We start from the raw sequence: 20,402 nt of genomic DNA, 5'->3' as shown, positions 1-20,402 counted from the left end.
AAACTTTGACACACATGCAGAAGTGAGTGCTCAAATATGGTGGGCGGCGCGCCCCGCTGGACAAGCTGAAGAATCACAACCGCCCTTAACCTGCACGCTTTGGGACACAAATAGCGCGCTGACGTGCGACAAAGTCCAGTTCCGGTGCAATGACGCGCCGAACAGCGTTCCCATGGCCACGCCTGAGCTCTATTTGGGCTTGCAGGACTCGAGTCGCGTGTACTCGGTGCAAGTTGCACGCACAGTGACGGGCCCGCTGCTGGAGATGCGCTCAGTCTCCTCCTCCGCCTTGTCACCGCCGATGCGCGCTCTTCCCCGCTGACGTGCTCGCGCTCCTGCTGACGCGCACACGCCCTTCGAGCCGCCGCCTGCACGCCGCCACGACGCGTCGCTAATCCCGTCCGGGGGAGCACAAGGTAAGTCACCTGCATGACCTGGGGCTCGCGCGTGACCCCCCGCAACGTGGGCGAATGTGTCAACTTCTCCAAAACGCGTCAACTTTGAACGATGACGTCATATTACTGAAAAGTCGCAAAGTCGCTCTTAGTTAAGTGCACGAGTTCGGGCGTCTGACTTGGGGAGGTCGGACTCGTACCCGTCCGTGCCCTGGATCAGGTGAAAGCAAGCCCGAGTGGGCGGCAGCTCACACTTGGGACGTTACATAATCGTCAAGAGTGAAAAGCGCCATCCTGTCGGCGTGGGAGTGGACGTGATGTTTCGCGCTTGCCTCGCGTCCGAGCCGCCGCATGTGCGTGTGCATGACATGCGAGAAGAGACCACCCAAGGTATCAACCAATAAAGCACCTGCACTATGCAGTCCCATGCAGTGTAATAACTTGATTTTCAATAGTGAAGAACATATACTGCATGTATGGTTCTAAATTCTCACCCAAAAAATGCTGGGTTGTGTTTCCAAACCACTCGCTGGGTAGCTCTGGATTTTGAGCAGATTGGGTTACTTTTACCCCAGGTTGGGTTAATTTGAGCCATCAGATTGGATCTGGGTGGGCTGAAGAGCTGAAGCTGGTCGCCGTTTTTGGCAGTTTTGTCTACTGAAGTTGAAAGAATGTGAAGCTCAGAAAATATTCGTCATAAAATGAGTTTTGTTTTTAACCCACTTTACAGATAGTCCATGCGTGATGTCATGGTACTTTGTGCTAAAGTGAGAAATTGGCCCATATGCTAACTAATCATGTAAATAAGCCTAATGTGAATGTGGATTTTGTTTCGTTACATAATTGAATAACTGATTACAGTGTCTCTGTAACATGGGTTTATGATGGGGTACATGCAAAATGTATGGCGTTGATGCTTTTTGCTTCTCTATTTTAAGGGCTTTGTCACCATCTTGTGGCATCTATATGCAATTACAAACCCCTTTTCGAGCCATGTCAATTATTTGGGGATTTCCCCTTTTTCGCTGTAGTGCTTGGTCCCTGGTTCGCTGCACAATGTTACGTGCCAGACCACTCCTGTAATAAGTTAAATATGCAATAGAGAAATACCTAATTTAAATACTGCCTCAACATGTTTTTTTTTTATTTACAGCACTTGTTATTTTTAAAACTTTAAACAGTTTTAAAATAATACAAATTGAAATTACATTTAAAAACATAACATTGAGAAAAAGCAAACGCAATGGATAAGATTTTATCTTATTTTTGTCTTATATTGTACAGACACTGTGTATTAAGACCTCTGTGTTTATAGTAAATAAATCTTTTTTTTTCCAAATAAAAAAAAGATCATCTCACAATATAGAGTATATCAATACACATGCTCAAAGATGTACATTATAAAATGATCCTACAGCTGTCGCTTTTCTGTAGGCGTAAAAATCAGGACTGAAGAGGATTCAGCAAAAAGGCAGACTTGGAAATACTTCCTGTTTTCACTCTTCCTCTAAATTGACAATTGTTGAACGAAATAGTGTGCTGCCACCTCGTGGCCAACAGTGCAACTAGTGCAAAATATAATTAATAATTCCACAAAACAGTCGACCATGAATTCGGTGCCTCTTTCTGCAAATGAATGAGATTTCATGAAATTGTCCCTCAAATTGATCAACGATGTAATGTGGTTGAAAACATAAATAAACTAAAAGTTTCATGTTTCAATCCAGTAAACGGAAATGACAAAATCTGAAAAAAATTCCACACCCTTGGGAAGTTTCAATAGCATTAACACAGTTAATGTTAATGGTTGAGGGGAAAAAAAAACAACAACAAACAGAAAAATGCGTCACGTCTGGTGTGAAACTGTCGCTTGTCCTTTCACCATTAAAAGCTCAGATGCATTGGTTGGTTGACGTGAGTGTTATTGACGCCATCTGGTGGCCACAAAAGTCATGAGCGCACTCCAAACACGCGTACACTACTACGCGAAGATGCACACGCTGACACACACAAACAAACACACATTCAAAAACACACACACGGTTTGACACAAACGCACGACCATTCACATAGAAACAGGCACACGAAAAAACACACACACACAGAGACGCACGCACACGTGTGGACACATGGAGACAGATACGCAGACGCAAACGCAGATACATGCACTAACACACACATATACAGACACACGTTCACAAAAACGCATACGATGTCACATAGACAAAGACAAAAAAAACACAAACCCATTCACACTGACACACACACGCAGACACCCCACACTAACACGGACACTTGTAGGCACACACACACACACACTAATTCACAAACAAAACACACATATACACAAAAACACCGCCACACACAGACATACACGCAACTCCCGAAGTGATACATTTGTAAAATAATGAATATTCACAGTTATGCTAACGCTCCTCCTTCTCCGCTACAGTCCAAGTGTTGTGTTAGCTTGCGTTGTGTTTTTCTGACTCACAAACGGCTTTGTCACCCTCACACTGAAATGGAACACCTGCCATCAAATCAGAAAGAGACACCCCCCGGCAGGACCCCCCCCCAGCACTCCCTCCCTCTATTTGGACTCTTATAGCTGCCCCATTTGTCATCAGGCTAAATTTAGCCATCATCATGTTCACGCAGATGCGTTGCAGGCGGTTGTCAAACTGTTTTTTTTTTCTATCTCGTTTTGCGTCACTTTGTGAAGCAACAGCGGCAACAGTCGTCAAACTTCATCCGTTACTATGAAACCCATAGACGCAGGTAAGCTAGGTTAGCTACACGGGTTAGCTCATGATAGCTGCTCAAACGCAAGCTTGTTGTCAGTTCGGCAACGATCCTGTGACACGGACGTAGATAAAATGGCCTCACAATTCCGCCTACTCGCCGTGGCGAGAAGTGTAGCAACCGGCGGCCATCTTGCGTTGCCAGCCGCTAAGCGCGGCTAGTCCATCAAATATACATCCGTAACCTTTGAACGCAGCACTGAGCAGGTGAATAGGTTTGCTAACCTCCGGTCGCTAGGTCCTTATCATTTCATATCATTCCACATGATTCCATTTCATTCAGAATCATTCCACATCACTTCATATTTTTTTCGTTCAGGATTTGCAGCATTTACATGCAATTTCTCCAGAAATGTTCTAGTTTGCTTTGACAACTTGCGCCATTGCACTGCACTGCTGCGCAAGAAGTCGTTTTTTACCCAAAAGACTTTTGAACTTGCAACAGACAAAGGTGGCACAAGGTACTCACTACTCACAAGTCTTACAAGTCAAAAGAAGTTTAGCGCTTGTTTGAAATGATTTCAAAAGTGAACAGCATTTTCATATAAATTGTGCGTTTCTCTACCGTTAACCAGTTTAGTTTTTTCAAGTGCTCCGAGTCTAGATGTGTGCATACATCCACTTGTAGGATGACCCAAATTTGATTTGTTGAGCTGTCTGCAGTTTGTTCTTTAAAATCTGCGAAAGGCCGGTGTGCCAGGAGATGGCAGCGTAGTCAAAGTGGCTTTGAACTAGTGCCCCCGCTAAGATGTGAAGGGTTGACTCATCTAAAAAAAAAAAAGTAGCTTTCCTAGCTAGGAATTTCATTTATTTAGAGGCATCTCTTCACTAGTTAAGCACATCATCTATAAGGTCATTTATTTTCTCTGTGGATGCATATACACATTCTCCTGTTTACACTTCTACCATTTCTAGAGCACTTATCGAATTTGTTATTTGCCGCTTCAAAAGAAGGAGAAAAAAAACACAGCAAAGAGCACTATACCTATGATATACTAAATGAAACAGTTTTAATTTTAGACATAGCAAAACCTTTAGCTCGCCTACCGGTTGGCAAGAAGCGCAGCAGGACCAACGTCCCCCCCACGGAGATACAATCACAGTAGCTGTTGTTTTGCCTCTTGCGCCTCAGCGGCGTCGTTTCTTCTTGCACAAGCAAATGACCGAGGGCTGACAACGATAGTGCCAACGGTAACTTCCCAAAAGTCATCAGTTTATGGTAGCATGAGTGAAATTGAAGGCCATTTGCTATGTTTTAGCTTATGATAACCTGTACGCGTTGAGCTTACCATTTTTGGGAATGAGAAAAACTGACTACCACTGCCGATAGTGTGCAGGGGTATTACTTCTCATTAATGCACAGAGGTACGTAGTTGGCATCAAGGTTGACTTGTTCAGTCACTTCAACATGCCGGACGTGCCGGCTAATTGCCAATGAGCAGTCGAAAGTCAGTCAGCCGTACGTCGGGACCTTAAAATGGAAATCAACCCAAACATATTTTTTTCACTAATATGTTCCCAGCAGGCCCACTAGTTGAAACATGGCATTCTTATTAATTTTGCGTTGGTGGAATACAAGTTAAGCAGCATAATGCACTCGTTTTTAGCCGTCTCTGGGGGGGGCCATTTTGTCTTCTGTCGACTGAAAATGACATCACAACGACCAATCGCGGTTGACCTGTCTTCTGAATCTGAGCCGTGATTGGTCGTTGTGATGTCATTTTCAGATGACAGAAGACAAAATGGCCAGGCCCCGGGGATGGCTAAAAACGAGTGCATTAACACATATTTCACAAACGCAATATTTATCAGAACGTCTTGTTTCAACTAGTGGGCTTGCATGGAACATATTCATGAAAAAAAAATGTTTGGCTTGACTTCCCATTAAGAGATAAGAAAATATAAAAGGAGCAAGGCATCAAATGAATAGAGGGCCGGGGGGTGTTCCTCCAGTGCCCCCCTGGTTCCAATGCCTCTGCTCTGAAATGGACCAAAGTACAAAAATAAAAAATGAATTTTTACTGTTAGTTACAAAGACTGCCTGTTATTATAATTGGGCACAAAAACACCAAACTGTTTCATTCTTTTATTAATTTTCATAGTACTTGCACTGAGAAGAAAAAATATGTATAATTTAAAATACTTGGAAAGTTATTCCAAAAAAAAATACAATACATGTTTATATATTTCATGCTCATAACTAAAGACAAAATACACGTGTTTGTGTGTTCAGAAAAGACAAAGAAAATAAACGTCACTGTTACACTTTCTGTTTTCAAATGTTGGGAGTAAAAAGTGTTTGGAAAAATACCCTGAAAAATCTACTTTACAGTACAATACAGTAAGAAAGTATTTGTATTTCCCACTTCTGGTGTGTGTGTGCGTGGGCGCAGTTCCATTTTACGTAAGGAAGTGTGGGGTCGCGCTCCCTGAACGTCTCATACGCGCACTCGGGTCAGAGCCAACGATGATGCTGTGGAGGAGACGAATCAAATGATGAAAACAATTATCCTGGACATGACAAATGAGCTCTCTCGGGCTATTTTTCGCCAACTTGTGGTCGTCATGCCCATTGCAAAGCGCGAAGCTACCGGAGGGGGGAGGAGTTACGTAACAGGTGTCAGGAGGTGAGTGTTGATGTGCAAATGAATGGAAACAGTGCTGTATGTTCAGCAGTATATTCCTTGAACGTTGCTGAAGCACATGCTTCCTCCCAAATATTGGACACAAGGGAGGAAGCAAAAATAGAAATACTGTACATGTGGTGTACACAAGGTGTCACTTTTATCCCCCCCCCTCAAAAAAAAAAAGCTCTGTGGAACTAAACATGTCACTTTAACAACCGCGTTGGTGTGTGTTTGCGTGTGTGCATGTGCGCGGAGCGGTTTATCAGGGAAAAGGTGTTTCACTGAGTGGGAATGCCTGGTAGAATGTGTAGGCCAGGGTTGCCACGGCAACCATCTGCTGCTACGCTGGCGAATGCTTGCCGGCAGCCCACACACAGTGACATCCAGCAACACACCGAGCCGAGCGAGCGCCACAAGTACTACGAGACACTGCAAATGGACTGCTACCATCAAGCTAACGTTAGCATTAGCCTTCCAGCTTGCGTAACCAGTGTAAAACCATATTCAGTTCCTTCTGAACTTCTGCTGGTTCTTATGCCTTCAACGCTCGCATGACTAAGAATCACTATAAATGATCAGGGTGCCAGTTCAAGTCTAACAAACTGGAAAACTGGAACCTGATCAACCCGGTGAAAGTAGAAGTACTGATTCGACTGCTTCACGTAAGTAAAAGTGAAAATTACAGTTTGAAATAGGGCACTTGAAATGTTGGGTTGCACCACGCAGGTGAATGCTCCGGGCTACCTCCCCGGCAAGCCCCCCCCAGCACGTCTCTGGCAGCACTTAACCACGGTTGCCTGAAATGTACACAAATAAAAAGTTATACATTTTTACTGTCCATTATAAACAACACGTTTTATCTGTTTTATCTGTAGGGAGTCAAATTAGTCATCAGAAACGTAAAAATATCTACCTAAAGAAAGTCAACCCAACCATATTTTTTTAAAGAACATGTTCCCAGCAGGCCCTCTAGTTGAAACAAGGCATTCTGATTAATACTGTGTTTAATATGAGTTAAGCAGCAAAATCCACCCCTTTTTAGCCATCTCTGCGGGCGGCCATTTTGTTACTTCTGTCGACTGAAAATGACATCACACTACTCAGGGCTCAGGTAATGACCAATCATAGCTGACCTGAGCCCTGAGTAGTTGTGATGTCATTTTCAGTTGACAGAAATAACAAAATGGCCGCCCCATGAGATGGCTAAAAAGGGGTGGATTTTGCTGCTTAACTCATATTAAACGCAATATTAATCAGAATGCCTTGTTTCAACTAGTGGGCTTGCATAGAACATATTCTTGAAAAAATATACAGAAGCAAAGTATTTGGACTTGGTAAATTCCCACCGACGACTTATGTGACTAAGCCCACTTGGTTGAGATTGATCCAAAAGAAGACTGCATTTGTCTGATCTGTCTGTTGTTTGTTTCAGATGCAGAAGGTGGGCGCCTCTGATCCAGGTCCCCAGAGGGCCTTTAGCGTCCTGGATCGTCTGCTATTAACACACCCAGTGTGGCTTCAGCTGTCACTCAAGCAAGACTCCGCCCTCTACATTCTGCTGAGAGAGCCTGTCGGGGTGAGCACATGAGCACAAAGGCTGCACTTGCTCAATTAAAAGTTACTGTTAAGTGAAAACAAGTAAAAGTGAACCCTGCCAAATTTGAAATAATCCACTAAAACCGTGCCCCGTTCTGTGGTCAGCTGTCAGTTAAGTTGCATACAACCACTTTGAAAATCCTGCTTATTCCTACACATTCATACAACATCTTAAAGCCTCCGGTGGTATGAATATATTCCTACTGCGAATCTTTCCAACCCCTGACAAGATGCGCTAACAGAGAAAACGCTACACAGGAAAATGCTACACCGGGGCACGGGGGGGCGGGGGGTTGCGATGGGGGCCCAGTCAGAAATTTATATAGCCCAAGTTATGCCCCTGTAGCATTTTATTGGATATTTTAAAAATATATTTATAAATTATTTTCTCAGGCCCTCTATGTATTGGTTAAGCCCCCCTTTAGACCTGGGAGAGAAAAGTCCCGGAGCTGGTCACCAGCTAGCTTGTGAGCTAACAGGCTTCTCGAGGTTCCTTGGAGGCACATCCGCATTTTTTTTTTTCTTTTGTTTTTTTCTGTTTGCGGGTCCACATAGCATACACACTTCAGGGAAAATTAAGTATTTTTTCTTTAAACACGATGTCACAGATTCAGATTTGGACTCACACTACATGACAAATCTCTGAGCACATAGTCCCAGCTAGTTATATACCCACAATGCTTTGTGTTCAAACATATAACAGTAGCTTGAATAAGAAAATAAATATCACTTATGAATTTAAATAATGACAGTCAATTAATTGTGGCAATCTGGAAAGATGCATTTTTTGGGTGTAGCCATAGCTAGCTAACTGCGTGACATAGTGGTATAAATGGGCCAAGAAATTCTAACTAAGTAACTTCCAATCGCGCCGGATAACTACTGATACGAAAAAAGGCTCAGTTCTTTAATAGTGGGGGAGGGGGCACTCAAAACTGTAATGGTTAAAAACAGTTTAATGCTATCGCCACAGTTCAATACTGTCATGTATAGCACATTATAGCGCTCCTATTGGAGACTCTCAGTACTACACATGACATTGAACTGCCAAACTGTCTGTGTCCGTCGTTATTGACAATCGATCGCCATCCAAAGCTTTACTAAAAGCATTTTTTATTACAAATACCACATAAGGTGTCGTTCTCACTCTTGCCCACATTTTCAGCAATTATCTTCAAACACATTAAATGTATCACGAAAGAGATTTCTGAATTCACTTCCATGCTAGGCTGTCCACTTGCTGATGAGCTGATGATGACGTTGGTCTTCTTGCAGACATTCTTGGTGCGCAAGTGCAACTTGAGCCAGAGGAAAGTTCTATGTGTGAGGGTCACGGCTGACAGGGCTTTGTCCTCTGTAAAGGAATGCTTCATCTGTGAGGAAGACTACAGTGAGTGCGGCCACAGCGGCACAGTGGCTGACGCTGGGGTGAGCCTGTCACTCAAACTCTGCTTCCTCTTCCGCCAGCGTTTGCCTTGGAGAGCTCGGCGCTCAGCTTCCCAGACTTGTGTCGCCTGGTGGCCTTCTACTGCATCAGCAGGTCCAGTGAGCTGTGGTTCTACTGAACAATACTAATGAAGCGGCAGCATCGCATCAGACTCCACCCACTTTGAGATTTAGCATTTTCATTCAAGTGGTTCATTCGTATTTAGGGTTGCAAAGTTCTGGGAATTTTCAGCACAATCTTATGCTCACGAGTACCCCAGTTAAACTTGCCATGACAATTCTGAGAGTTTACGGGAAACTTTACCGACATTTGCCTGAATCTTCCAACTCTCTGCAACCTTATTACTAATTTTTCACAACAATGTGTACGCTCGTCATCATTTGAAACAATCGCTCGATGATTTTGTCTGTAGGGACGTCTTGCCTTTCCCTCTCCAGTTGCCGGACGCCATCGCCAACGCCACGACGCACAGGCAGCTGGAGGCCATCTCGCACATGGGCCAAGGTGCACTCCACCACACGGTCATCACTTCTTCCGGTTAAGGCGGCAGCGGTGTGTTACTGTTGAATCCAAAAGCCTAACTTCTTTTTACCCTCCATCTCATCTGGTCTCCACGTAGACTTCTGGAACTCTCCGAGCGCTTCGGAACTTCAAAATGGACCTCTGGCATCATCGGGCGGCAGCCTGATCCAGGCGGCGGCGTCCTCAGACCGATGGCGCGCTCAGAGCCACAGCAGTCAAGGCAAACTGTGCTTTATAAATCCTCTCTTCCTGCAGCTGGAAGTCTGGAAGGTGGGTTGTCTCAGTCCGGAAGCGATCCCTATTGACTTTGGATAAGAGGCGGGGTTCAGCCTGGACTGATCCCCAGTCAGTGGCAGGCGATCTCAGTCCAGTTTGTTCTTAATGTAACCAGCCCCTAACGAGCTAGCGACTTTGTGAATCAGAACCGAGGAAGATGAGCTCATGCGGCCGTCTTTTCCGTTCCCGTAGCAATCAGAACCCCACAACCACAGTGCCTCCAACAAGCGCCACCGCTTCAAGCGTAGCATGCGGCTCCGCCTCTCCGAGTCCTCCATGAATCTGTCCCTCGAGGGGGTGGCCGCCTACTCCCCGCCCCCGTCCGTGGAGATGCCCGGTGGGTCCGAGAGGCTGCGCGGCTCCAATTCCCAGAGAAGAGTTCATGCCGGAGCGGCGGTCCTGAGGAGAACCCCTGCCGTGGCGCCGGGGTCCGCGGGGTCTGAGGAAGAGGACACGATGGCCGCGCGAGCGCCTCAAGTAAGAGTCTCGAGAAAAGAAAAAAAACGATATCTCATAATGATTTGCGCCGATACAAAAAACAAAACAAAAAAAAAGGCTTTAGTACAACAAAATCATTACAACACAGATGGACATGAAGTGCTTTGTATAAATTTGGTAAAAATCTTAAAATAATATTGTTGTGATTTATAAATTAGTTGACAATGTATCAGTTCCTCCTCCCCCAAATTCTTCAAATTCAAAGTCTTTGGCAGTGTTGTGACACTCAAGACCACATTTTGAAGGTCTTGGTCTCATCTTGGACTCCCAAAAGTTTCGGTCTTGTCTCGGTCTCGGACTGGCCGGACTTGAGATTTTCCATGGAGACCGATAGAGACCAGCACTGATGTGCTATTGTTTACATACTAAGGTGAAGCACTTGGTGGTCTGTTTTAACTACAGACCCAAGTGTGTGGAATTGTCAAGGTCAGCCCGATTATCATTACGTGTGTACTCTGCTTGAAGAGGAAGTCAACCCAAACATTTTTTTCAAGAATATGTTCTATGCAAGCCCACTAGTTGAAACAAGGCATTCTGATTAATATTGTGTTTGTGGAATAAGAGTTGATCCACCCGTTTTGAGCCATCTCTGGGGGCAGCCATTTTGTCACTTCTGTCAACTGAAAATGACATCACAACTACTCAGGGCTCATGTAACGACCAATCACGGCTCAGCTTCAGAAAACAGCTCAGCCCTGATTGGTCGTTACCTGAGCCCCGAGCAGTTGTGATGTCATTTTCAGTCGACAAAAGTGACAAAATGGACGCCCCCAGAAATGGCTAAAAATGAGTGGATTAACTCTTATTCCACAAACGCAATATTAATTAGCGGGCCTGCTGGGAACATATTCTTGAAATAAAATTATGTTTGGGTTGATTTCCGCTTCAAGGCGGACCATCCTCCTGATGTCCAGCAGCCGGTCCCAGCGGAGGCGCCTGCCATCGAAGTGTCTCTCCTGGCCCTGGAGCGCCGGCCGGCGCCGTCTCTGGCCGAGCTGGACAGCAACAGCTCCTTCAGCAGCCTGGATGAGGAAAATGATTCCGATTCCGATTCGGAGAGTGGGCTCCAAAGCCAAACTCGGGGCTCTCGGCGGCCGCCGCTGGTGCGCTCGCGAGGCCGAGGAGGGCTGCGCCGAATGAGCGAGGCATTTGTGTGTTTCTTCGCTCCGGACAAGCGTCTGGCGCGACTGGTGCAGGAGCTGTCCCGGGACAGGCGCTCCATTTTCGGCGGGATGGTCCAGGACTTCCTCCTGGCTCATACGGGCTTGTTGAAATCGCTCGCCGCCGCCTCATCCTCTTCCCCGCGTGTGACGTCTGTGCAACTCCTGCAGGGTGTGCGCCTCTTCCTGTCCCAGGCCAAGTGTTGCTTAGTGGAAAGCGGCGAGCTGGAACCTCCCATTGAAACTTTGGTGCCGGAGAACGAGAAAGGTAAACACGTCCAAAGCAAAACCAACAAGACTCATATTGTTTTGTTGCGCAGGCATGAATAAAAGATGTAAAAGTCACACAGCCCCGTGCGTAGGCTTCTGTGTATGTGCGTGCACGCGTGTTGCCTGGCAGTGCGCGGACTTCGGGGGGGGGGGGGGGGGTGGTATTGCTAGGCCGCTCGCCTTCCTTCCTTCCTGCACTCTGATTTATCTGCCTTTGCGTTGGTGGGAGCCATTTGCATTTTTTTTCCCCCTCTCTCTCGTTTATCATAAAAAGATCTCACAGGCCCACGCACGCTTGGAGAGCGCACGATTCAAAGGGGGTGCGGGTGGGGTGGAGGGGCGGCAGCAGTGTTACAGTAGAAACACGGAGTCACTTAACCATATTTGTAAGTGAGCAAGACGGACACATGAAATCAACTTGAGCACAGGCGAGAAAGAGAGCGCGAGCGAAGCATGCTGAGAATGGCAAAGGTGGAAAGTAACAGAGTACAACAAATTCTTGGCGACACTACGTAGCATATTTTTGTTCTCTGTACTTTGCTTATTTCCGTAAATGTAGCTAGCACTTGTGATGCCATATCATTGAATGTCATGTAATGTATAAAAATGTTTATGGGTCAGCTATAATATAATTTCTGATGACATTTTACTTTTGCTCCCTTCATTTGAATACCGATAGCTGGACCTTTGAATTCCTTTGTCAAAATAGGCTTGCTCCTTTTTCAACCTGGACGGGTGACAATTCATTAGCCTGTTTACAAGGTTAGCCAAGTTACGGGAGCATGCTGTGTTGTGCCAGTATAAAATATAGACTAGATATAATCAACTAGAAAACTTTTGTCTCATGTCAGCTGATCAACGGGTAACAGTAAAAATTCAGTTTTACTTTGTGTACTCGTACCTAAGTAATAAGTAAGTACAAGAGTCTTTTTTTTTTTTTTTACATAAGTATTTCTACCTAAAGTGGAAGTCAACCCCCCAAAATTCTTTGCAATAATATGTTCTATGCGCCTTCACTAGTCTAATCAAGGCATTCTTATTAATATTGCTGTTGTGGAATAAGAATAGAAGCAGTAAAATCCACCTGTTTTTAGCTATCTCAGGGGGGCGGCCATTTTGTCACTTCTGTCGACTGAAAATGACATCACAGTTGCTCAGGACTCAGGTAACGACCAATCACACCTCACCTGTTTTCTGAAGCTGACCCATGATTGGTCGTTATCTGAGCCCTGTGCAACTATGATGTCATTTTCAGTCCACGGAAGTGACAAAATGGCCGCCCCCTGAGATGGCTAAAAACGGATGGATTTTGATGCTTAACTCACATATTCCACAAATTAAATATTAATCAGAATGCTTTGTTTCAACTAGTGGGCCTGCATAGAACTTCTTCTTGCAAAAAAAAAAATTGTTGACTTCCGTTTTAAGTACAAAATGTAAGTATGCCACCCCTGGGGAATTGACAGGTAGAGTTCCAACAGTTCTCCTGGTTTGGCAGATCTTGCCCTGGAGCGTGCCATGTTCTCCTGCGTGCTCCGCCCCCTGAGGTCTCACCTGGACAAAGCCCTTGTGGCACTACACCAGCAGGATGGATCAAGCCAGCAGTTTAGCCGGAACCTCTTGCGTCTGAAAGGCGAGGGGACCGCGGAGCGGCTGGGCGTGCGCACAGGCGCGCCCGATGGCCGGCAGGTGGATAAGGTCAAGCAGAAGTTGGCGCTGATGCGACGCACGCACTCGCCCGTCGACAAGGTGCTGCTGCTGCTGCAGGTCTGCAAGTGCGTGCAGAAGGGCCTCGGCGCCCCGCACGGTAAGACGTCGGCTTGTCACGCATCGGAACGAGGGCTGTAAAGGGGTGGAAAATTTCCAGTTGTGTTCAAAGTTTGTAATGGGAATTCCCGGGAATGAATTTAAGCTGTAGCGTATCTGAAGCTAGCTGTTGGACTAAGTGATGGCTTGATTGTAACTTGAAATCTGTTTTAGTTATGCTTAAAGGGATTTTTTTTTTTCAAGAATATGTTCTATGCAAGCCCACTAGTTGAAACACGCTATTCTGATAAATATTGCGTTTGTGGAATAAGTGTTAATCCGCTCGTTTTTAGCCATCTCCGTGGGCGGCCATTTTGTCTTGTGTCGACTGAAAATGACATCACAACTGCTCACAACGACCAATCACGGCTCAGATTCAGAAAACAGGGCAGCCGTGATTGGTCGTTGTGAGCGGTTGTGATGTCATTTTCATTCGACACAAGACAAAATGGCCGCCCCCAGAGGTTCCTAAAACCGAGTGCATTTTGCTGCTGAACTTATATTCCGCAAATGCAAAATTAATCAGAATGCCGTGTTTCAACTAGTGGGCCTGCTGGGAATATATTCTTGAAAAAAATATGTTTGGGTTGACTTCCGCTTTAAACATATTTTCCCCAACTGTAATGAAAAGTCCGACTTTCAATTTTGTAAATTCCTTGTTCATTCCCATGATTTTGCAAGTTTTTGCAACCCTTGAAATCTGGACTGTTTGGTGCCCAGCAGGGCAGGAAGTGAGCTGGGAGGACTTCCTGCCGCCGCTGTCCTACGTGATCGTTGAGTCCAACAGGCCTCACATCCTGATCGAGGTGGAGTACATGATGGAGCTGCTGGAGCCGTCCTGGCTCGGTGGTGAAGGTTAGCGCTCAGTGGAACTTTGATGTGCTCAACTTGTCTGGACTCCACTTTGCTGCGCGTGTCCTTGCAGGTGGCTCCTACTTGACCAGCGTTTTTGCCAGCCTGCATCTGATCCAGAGCCTGGACCGGGACCAGCCCATGTCAGGCTTCCTCACATCCGAAGCCCAGGAAGCGCTGAATCAGTGGCGCAGCAGGCGAAGCCGCGAAGCTCAGAGGCAAAAGGAGAACCTGCAGAGCCAGGTAGCGGTGGCCACAGAATTCCACGCTGGTGCTTGTCGTGGGAACCGTTGAATCGAAATTGAAAGTGATTACACCTTAAAAAAAATGTTGGCTAGCTGTATGTGGATTTTAAAGTGGAAATCAACCCAAACGCATTTTTTTTCAAGAATATGTTCCCAGCAGGCCCACTTTGTGGAATATGTGTTAAGAAGCAAAATCCACCCCTTTTTAGCCATCTCAGGGGGCGGCCATTTTGTCACTTCTGCCGACTGAAAATGGCATCACAGGGCTCAAATAACAACCAATCACGACTCAGCTTCATAAAACTGGTCAGCCGTGACCAGCCAGTCGTTACCTGAGGCCTGAGCAGTTGCGATGTCATTTTCACCCGACAGAAGTGACAAAATGGCGGCCCCCAGACATGGCTAAAAACAGGTGGATTAACTCATGTTCCACAAACCCCAAAAAACGTTTGGGTTGACTTCCTCTTCAAGCAGATTGGGTTAATTATCTCGGCCCAGCAGATTGGGTTGAAAAAATTGAGTTTGGGTGGGCTGAAGCTTTCGTAAACTTCAAGTAACATTCTTGGAAAATATTGGTTGCCGGCTGGATGGCTCATCTGCTAACACCGCTGACTTTGGACACTGAGATGAACGTACTTGGTCAAATCCTCGACCCAATGCGCCGGATTAGATATAAATAATCTAGCATTGGCTCAGTCGCTTTTGAACCCAGCGTTTGGTTAGCTTTTTAACCCATTTTTGGTTGCTTTTAACCAATCAGTTTTCAGATTGTAGCTTTGGGGCCATTCAAAGGGAGTGAAAAACTTTCTGAGAACTCAGTTCCTTGAACAAGAGGTTCTTAAACTGGAGTCCGCGAGCTGTTGTTCGGGTCCGCAAAATAATTTGCATTTGTCAGAGGCCTGGGTGGGCGACCTCCGGTTTTTACGTAAACATGCTTGAAATTCATCTGCAGGGATTAGTTTTGAAAGGTAATCCTCTGATGTGGGCCGTGCATGAACACACGCGGACACACAAACACTTTCACCTGTTATCACACCGCTGGGTTCACTGTGGTCCCAGCAGATGCAGGAGAGAGAAAGAGAGAGCGAGAGAGAGAGAGAGAAGGGAAAAAGAGGCATTGTCAAGCACAACGTTTGCGTGCGGTCACGTGGTGCCTCTCCGGGCTTCAAATAGCCCATCCAAGTGAGCCGGCAGCCAGATTCTGCTCCGACACAGGCGGGCGATCCGTGAGGCGAGTGCGATGAGGAAGTGGGCGGTCAGATAACATGAAATTTATTGAGCTGCATCTACGCATCCAAGCAGGCAAACAACACAATAATGCACACGGACAGCGAGGAGCTGGGTGACTCTGTAAGTTGGACCTGTTGACATTTCTCTATCAGTGTGTGTTTGTCGTTCCAAACAGGAAAAGTGAGTACTTTATGTCTGTGTGCACTGTTCAACCGTTACGCCCTGCTATATGTGTTTCATCTTTAGCCCTTATGAACTATCACAGATTTTTAAGCGATCGTTTTGCAGTACACCGGCAAATCTGAATTTGGAGTTGTGCGCCTATCGTGTAGTACCAGGTTGTGCCACAAGATGGCGGGTAGCACTGAGCTCCACTGGATGCGCTGTCTTTTCTTGACAGCGAGAGAGTGAGAACAGGTGCCCAGGAGAAACGTTTGAAGGAAGTGAAATATGTGTTCAGAAATGTATTTAAAGCTTGTGGGAGGGGATACGACTATTTTAACGAATGATTAAAATATATATATATATATATCTCCCTGTATTGCGGATCACCTTTCACGTGTAGGTCTGGAATGTTTGACGTATATGTTTGACTTTGCCGTGGAGGTGGCTGTCCTGGCCCTGCAGAACTTTGGAAGCCATTCCATCCCCTCCTGGATCTCTAAATGTTGTTTGTGCTTCCCCACCGCAGAGGTGCGTTCGGATACTGTTCCAGGACGGGGAGCGCAGCGCCGTGCGGACCTTGCAGTGGCGAGTGGGAGAGAGTAGCCAAGCGCTGGCGCAGCTGTGCGCCGCCACCTTCGGTGTGTCTGACCCGCAGCAGTACGCGCTGTACTGGCGCAGCGGCGGCGAGATGCGCGCCCTGCCGCCTCAGGCCCAGCCCCAGGACCTGGCGGGCCACAGCGAGGGAGGCCCCTCCCTCTCCTACCTGAGGACCGACCACGACTTCAGCAAGATGCGGCGGCTCACCAGAGGTGGGGCCGTGGACCTGAGTGAGTCGGTGTGCGAGGAGTGAGTGGGAGCGGAGGAGGAGGGCGGGAGGAAGGAAGAGACTGATGCCCGCGGGGGGAGTAGGGGGGTGGGTGGGTGTGGGACTCAACTTGGCGTGAAACAGACTAGGAGCGCCACGGGCGCCTGGTGTGGAGGAGGCTTCCGCTTGTCTCAAGGAGGGATGACATCATGAAAACGCCCATCCGCTCAAAGACCTCGATGCCAAAGTTTCCAGCTTTTGACTTTTGAGAAGGAGACGTTGAAGGTCGGCTCGCTTTACGAAAAGCATTTATCCTTGATCTCCAGTTTACTAGTATGCAGGACCACAGCGCCACCTCTGGTGAGCCACTGCATGAAGCCTGCTCGTTTGAGAGGCCGAACGTCAGTCCAGCCGCCGTTGAGTCGATGAATGACAATATTTCCTGGCACTAATAAGACAACTCAGCACACTAGTAGAACAAACGTGTCTTACAGTAAAGTTTTTTTTTCCCACTACTAGCAACACTTTTGGCCCAGCGGTAAGACCTAAAGTTGGATATTCAAGAGATTTTGATTTTCCACAAAGCTAGTTAAGCATTTATTCAGTAGCTTAATTCAGTAATGAAATTCTGAAATTCCATTCTTTCATTATTGGAACCGCTTATCCTTAACGTTTACAACAATAAAGAAATTGACTGCTATACAATACTTTGTCTAATTTTACCACCGAGAGAAAAATCGGCAAAAATAGACCCATTTTGGGGGGGAAGGGCTATGTTTGAATTTGATTATCTTTGTCTTATGTCGTAATGTGTTACTGTTTAAAAAAATTAAAAATTTATTTTTGCAGATGTTAAAATTATCGTCCAGTTAAATATGCGTGCCAATTAATTTGTTGGGCCCCTCCTAGTGCAACACAACCATTCAATCTACGGCTGCCCCCCAAAGAGAATGACTGTCGTGACATGTTTTCCACTATTGCCTCTCACTGCTGTCTGAAATTTTGTCACATGTTACTAGTGACATCCATGCACGACTAATACTACTGGTTAAGTGCTAGATGTTGCCAACTGTTGTCAATTGCTTTCACACACTTGTCGACTAGTGCCCGTTTTTGACGATTACAAGTAAGACACAAGCTTTCTGCAATGTCTTACTCGTGAGGACAAAGAGCATACTAGTGCGTGAACCTTAAGATGGGAATTGAGAATTATGGGAAAATGATGAAACAGCCTCACTAGTAGGACAATTTTTGCATACAAGTAGGACAACTGCTGCTTTTACTGGTGAGGAAAAACTACTAGTAGGCTTTTGGTGCTACTAGCAAGTTTCAAGGGGCTACTAGTATGTAGTAGGGCCGAGTAGTGTTACTAGTGCAGCGCAGTGTTCACTAGTAAGGTCCTAATAGGCCAAAAGTGTCATTAGTGGTGGAAAAAAACAAGAGATGCTCGATACCTCTTTTTTTCAGACTGAGGCCAGTATGAATGCTCACCGATACCAAGTACCGATACCACTAGTAGTTTTGACACATAACATTTAAATTAACTCAATGACAGATATTTGGGACCAAATACCTTTCCTTCTTTCTTTCTGATGTACAAATCGCTGAAGTAGAGCACCAAATACTGGCTTTGCTGTTATATATATTTTTTTAACTTAAATTATCGCTGACTGGTATCGGTAGTCTCCAAGATTACCCAATACTTTAACAGAAGGCCTGTATCAACCCGATACCTAGTATCAGTACTAGATAAATGATAACAGTAAGACACAGTGGTTCTATTAGTGTGCCTTAGTCCTTCTACAAGTGCTTGTACGCCGCCCTCTATAGGAAATGTGGCTCATCCATCTTTTCCTTTGTTTTGGTTGTTTTTCTCCTTTCCCTGCAATTGTCGTAAGGTGTCTCTTAGCATGACGCAGTGTGAGTGAAGTTCTTCTTGATCACTTTTCTATTGTGGAAACACTATCTGAAAGTACAGCAAACCCCCACGATTCACCAGGCTTATGGACCAAGCCTGAACACAAATTCGCCACATACGCACACACCCTAAATGGTTACAATCGCCTATATTAACGTTTCATGCCTGAATAGACTTTTGAGTATGATTCCAAAACATTTAAGTTCAAACTCGTCATCCAACATGATGCTTAAAAAAATATGGCTTACAGATTGTTTTCGAAAATTCAGAGGCAAAAAGACAGGTGAAAATCTGCAATATAGAGATACCATGTTTTCGTTTCATTATTTTTTTTCTCAATAATGGGTGTCAATTGTTTTCGAAAAAAAACTTCTCCTATAATTTGCACCTTACAATATCCCTCCCACCAAATGGCATTGACATGTATTCCAGCACACTTTTGAAACACAAATTGTATTCCAATGCAACAAAAGCTACGTTCAACAGAACAATCTGTGATTTCTGAGTGAGTCAGTCTTGTATCCACAACGACTCTTTAACTTTAGTTGGCCACTTTTTATTGTAACTGACGTTACCGGCTGATCAGACCTTTTTTTTTGCTTCACCTTGAGAAGTTTACCACCCTTCTTTCTCCGGTGTCAACCACCCAAGGAGCCACTGGAATGTTCCGGCACACCGCTATTGGTTGTAACGCTAGCAAGCCGCTCCTGCCGGCATAGGCGAGTTTTTCAGCAAATAGATGTCAAGAAAAATTCACGATGAATGGCGAATTGGTGGGGGTCCACTGTATCACGCTGGCCACCAGCATGTCACCTTTGGAGTCAGCAGGCCGGCCGGAATATTAGAAGTTATTGGAAACTGTGACTTGAATGTGAGCGGAACAAACTCCCACTGACTGTTCAATTCCATGTTTTGTTTTGCGAACTACCTTTGAATGTTCAGCTTGCAGGGTGGATGTTTGCAGCACTGTGCAGGCTTTAACCAGCAAGTAACGACCATGATGTGTTTTGAGCATAACCGCATGCTTTTTTAAAAATATATATTTTATTTAAAGGCTCTGCGAAAGTGGCGTGTGCATGTTTACTGTGTGAGCTCACTATTCCTTTTCACTGTAAATGTGCCAGGTTCATTTGCAATAATGAATAAAAAAAAAAAAATTGGTGTTTAGCTGTGTGTAGTTTTTTTTTTCTCAAACATATTTAATACTCATTATGTAACTTCATGGCATAAGTTTAACTCATTCATTGCCAGGCATTTTCAGACCCTCTTTTACCGTTTGAAAAATTTGGGAAAAAATGTAAATTAAGTTCCTGGGATGTAATGGCTGGACTGTGAAAAGACAAAATTGTCAATGCCAGTGAATGAGTTTAATTGAAATACAGTCGGAGAAGAAAATGTTCAACCCCACCTCTTTCGATCCCTACAGTTTGAACCGAATTCAAAACATGAGTGGGGAGATTGAGCGGGCAAGCCTTTTAGCGAGCAACAAAATAAGGATCTGGTTTTGAGCCGGGGAGGAGGGCAGCCGTTTAACCCACAAGTGTCAAATGAGCAAATAAGTATTTCATTCATTCTTTCTTTCTTTCTTTCTTTTTTCGAGCAAATAATAACATGCCACCGCAAACAGAGATGACGTCACAGACGGACAAGCACATATGCACATGAGCATTTATTTCAGAAAAAAATCAGCTATGTAAAAGGCAAATTGTAACAGCGAACTGGTCTACACCGTCTTTGACAGGCCTTCACCTTTGACAATTTGACAGGATATTTCATACACATGAATCAA

The 20,402-nt window shown here is 45.3% G+C and overlaps 1 protein-coding gene and 1 long non-coding RNA gene across 6 annotated transcripts; one reads left to right on the top strand and one right to left on the bottom strand.

The window, feature by feature from the left end:
- Positions 1-96: 96 nt before the first annotated feature.
- rin1b (Ras and Rab interactor 1b) lies at positions 97-19,780 on the top strand. Of its 5 annotated transcripts, none has more exons than XM_086023764.1 (12): positions 97-416; positions 7,256-7,399; positions 8,695-8,809; positions 8,887-8,959; positions 9,279-9,370; positions 9,486-9,658; positions 9,857-10,141; positions 11,053-11,590; positions 13,091-13,399; positions 14,122-14,253; positions 14,324-14,493; positions 16,417-19,780. In XM_086023764.1, exons 2-12 carry the CDS (start codon positions 7,256-7,258, stop codon positions 16,738-16,740), a joined length of 2,355 nt encoding a protein of 784 aa, XP_085879890.1. In that variant the 5' UTR covers positions 97-416; the 3' UTR covers positions 16,741-19,780. The 5 variants fall into 5 exon arrangements, with proteins under 5 accessions (XP_085879890.1, XP_085879889.1, XP_085879893.1 ...); XM_086023763.1 differs by lacking the exon at positions 97-416 and adding an exon at positions 602-785; XM_086023767.1 differs by lacking the exon at positions 97-416 and adding an exon at positions 5,631-5,823.
- Positions 5,487-6,878, bottom strand: LOC147151007 (uncharacterized). The gene is made up of 3 exons (XR_015085724.1): positions 6,737-6,878; positions 6,507-6,620; positions 5,487-5,669 (listed from the first exon to the last, which is right to left on the bottom strand). It is a non-coding gene; the product is annotated as an uncharacterized LOC147151007 (long non-coding RNA).
- Positions 19,781-20,402: the final 622 nt, after the last annotated feature.

The sequence above is a fragment of the Filicampus tigris genome, chromosome 2 (assembly GCF_054856515.1).
Source record: "Filicampus tigris isolate MCC_2025a chromosome 2, RoL_Ftig_1.0, whole genome shotgun sequence".
Classification (NCBI taxonomy): domain Eukaryota; kingdom Metazoa; phylum Chordata; class Actinopteri; order Syngnathiformes; family Syngnathidae; genus Filicampus; species Filicampus tigris.
The sequence above is the reverse complement of the archived record's forward strand: the minus strand, read 5'-3'. Positions and strand labels throughout refer to the sequence as shown.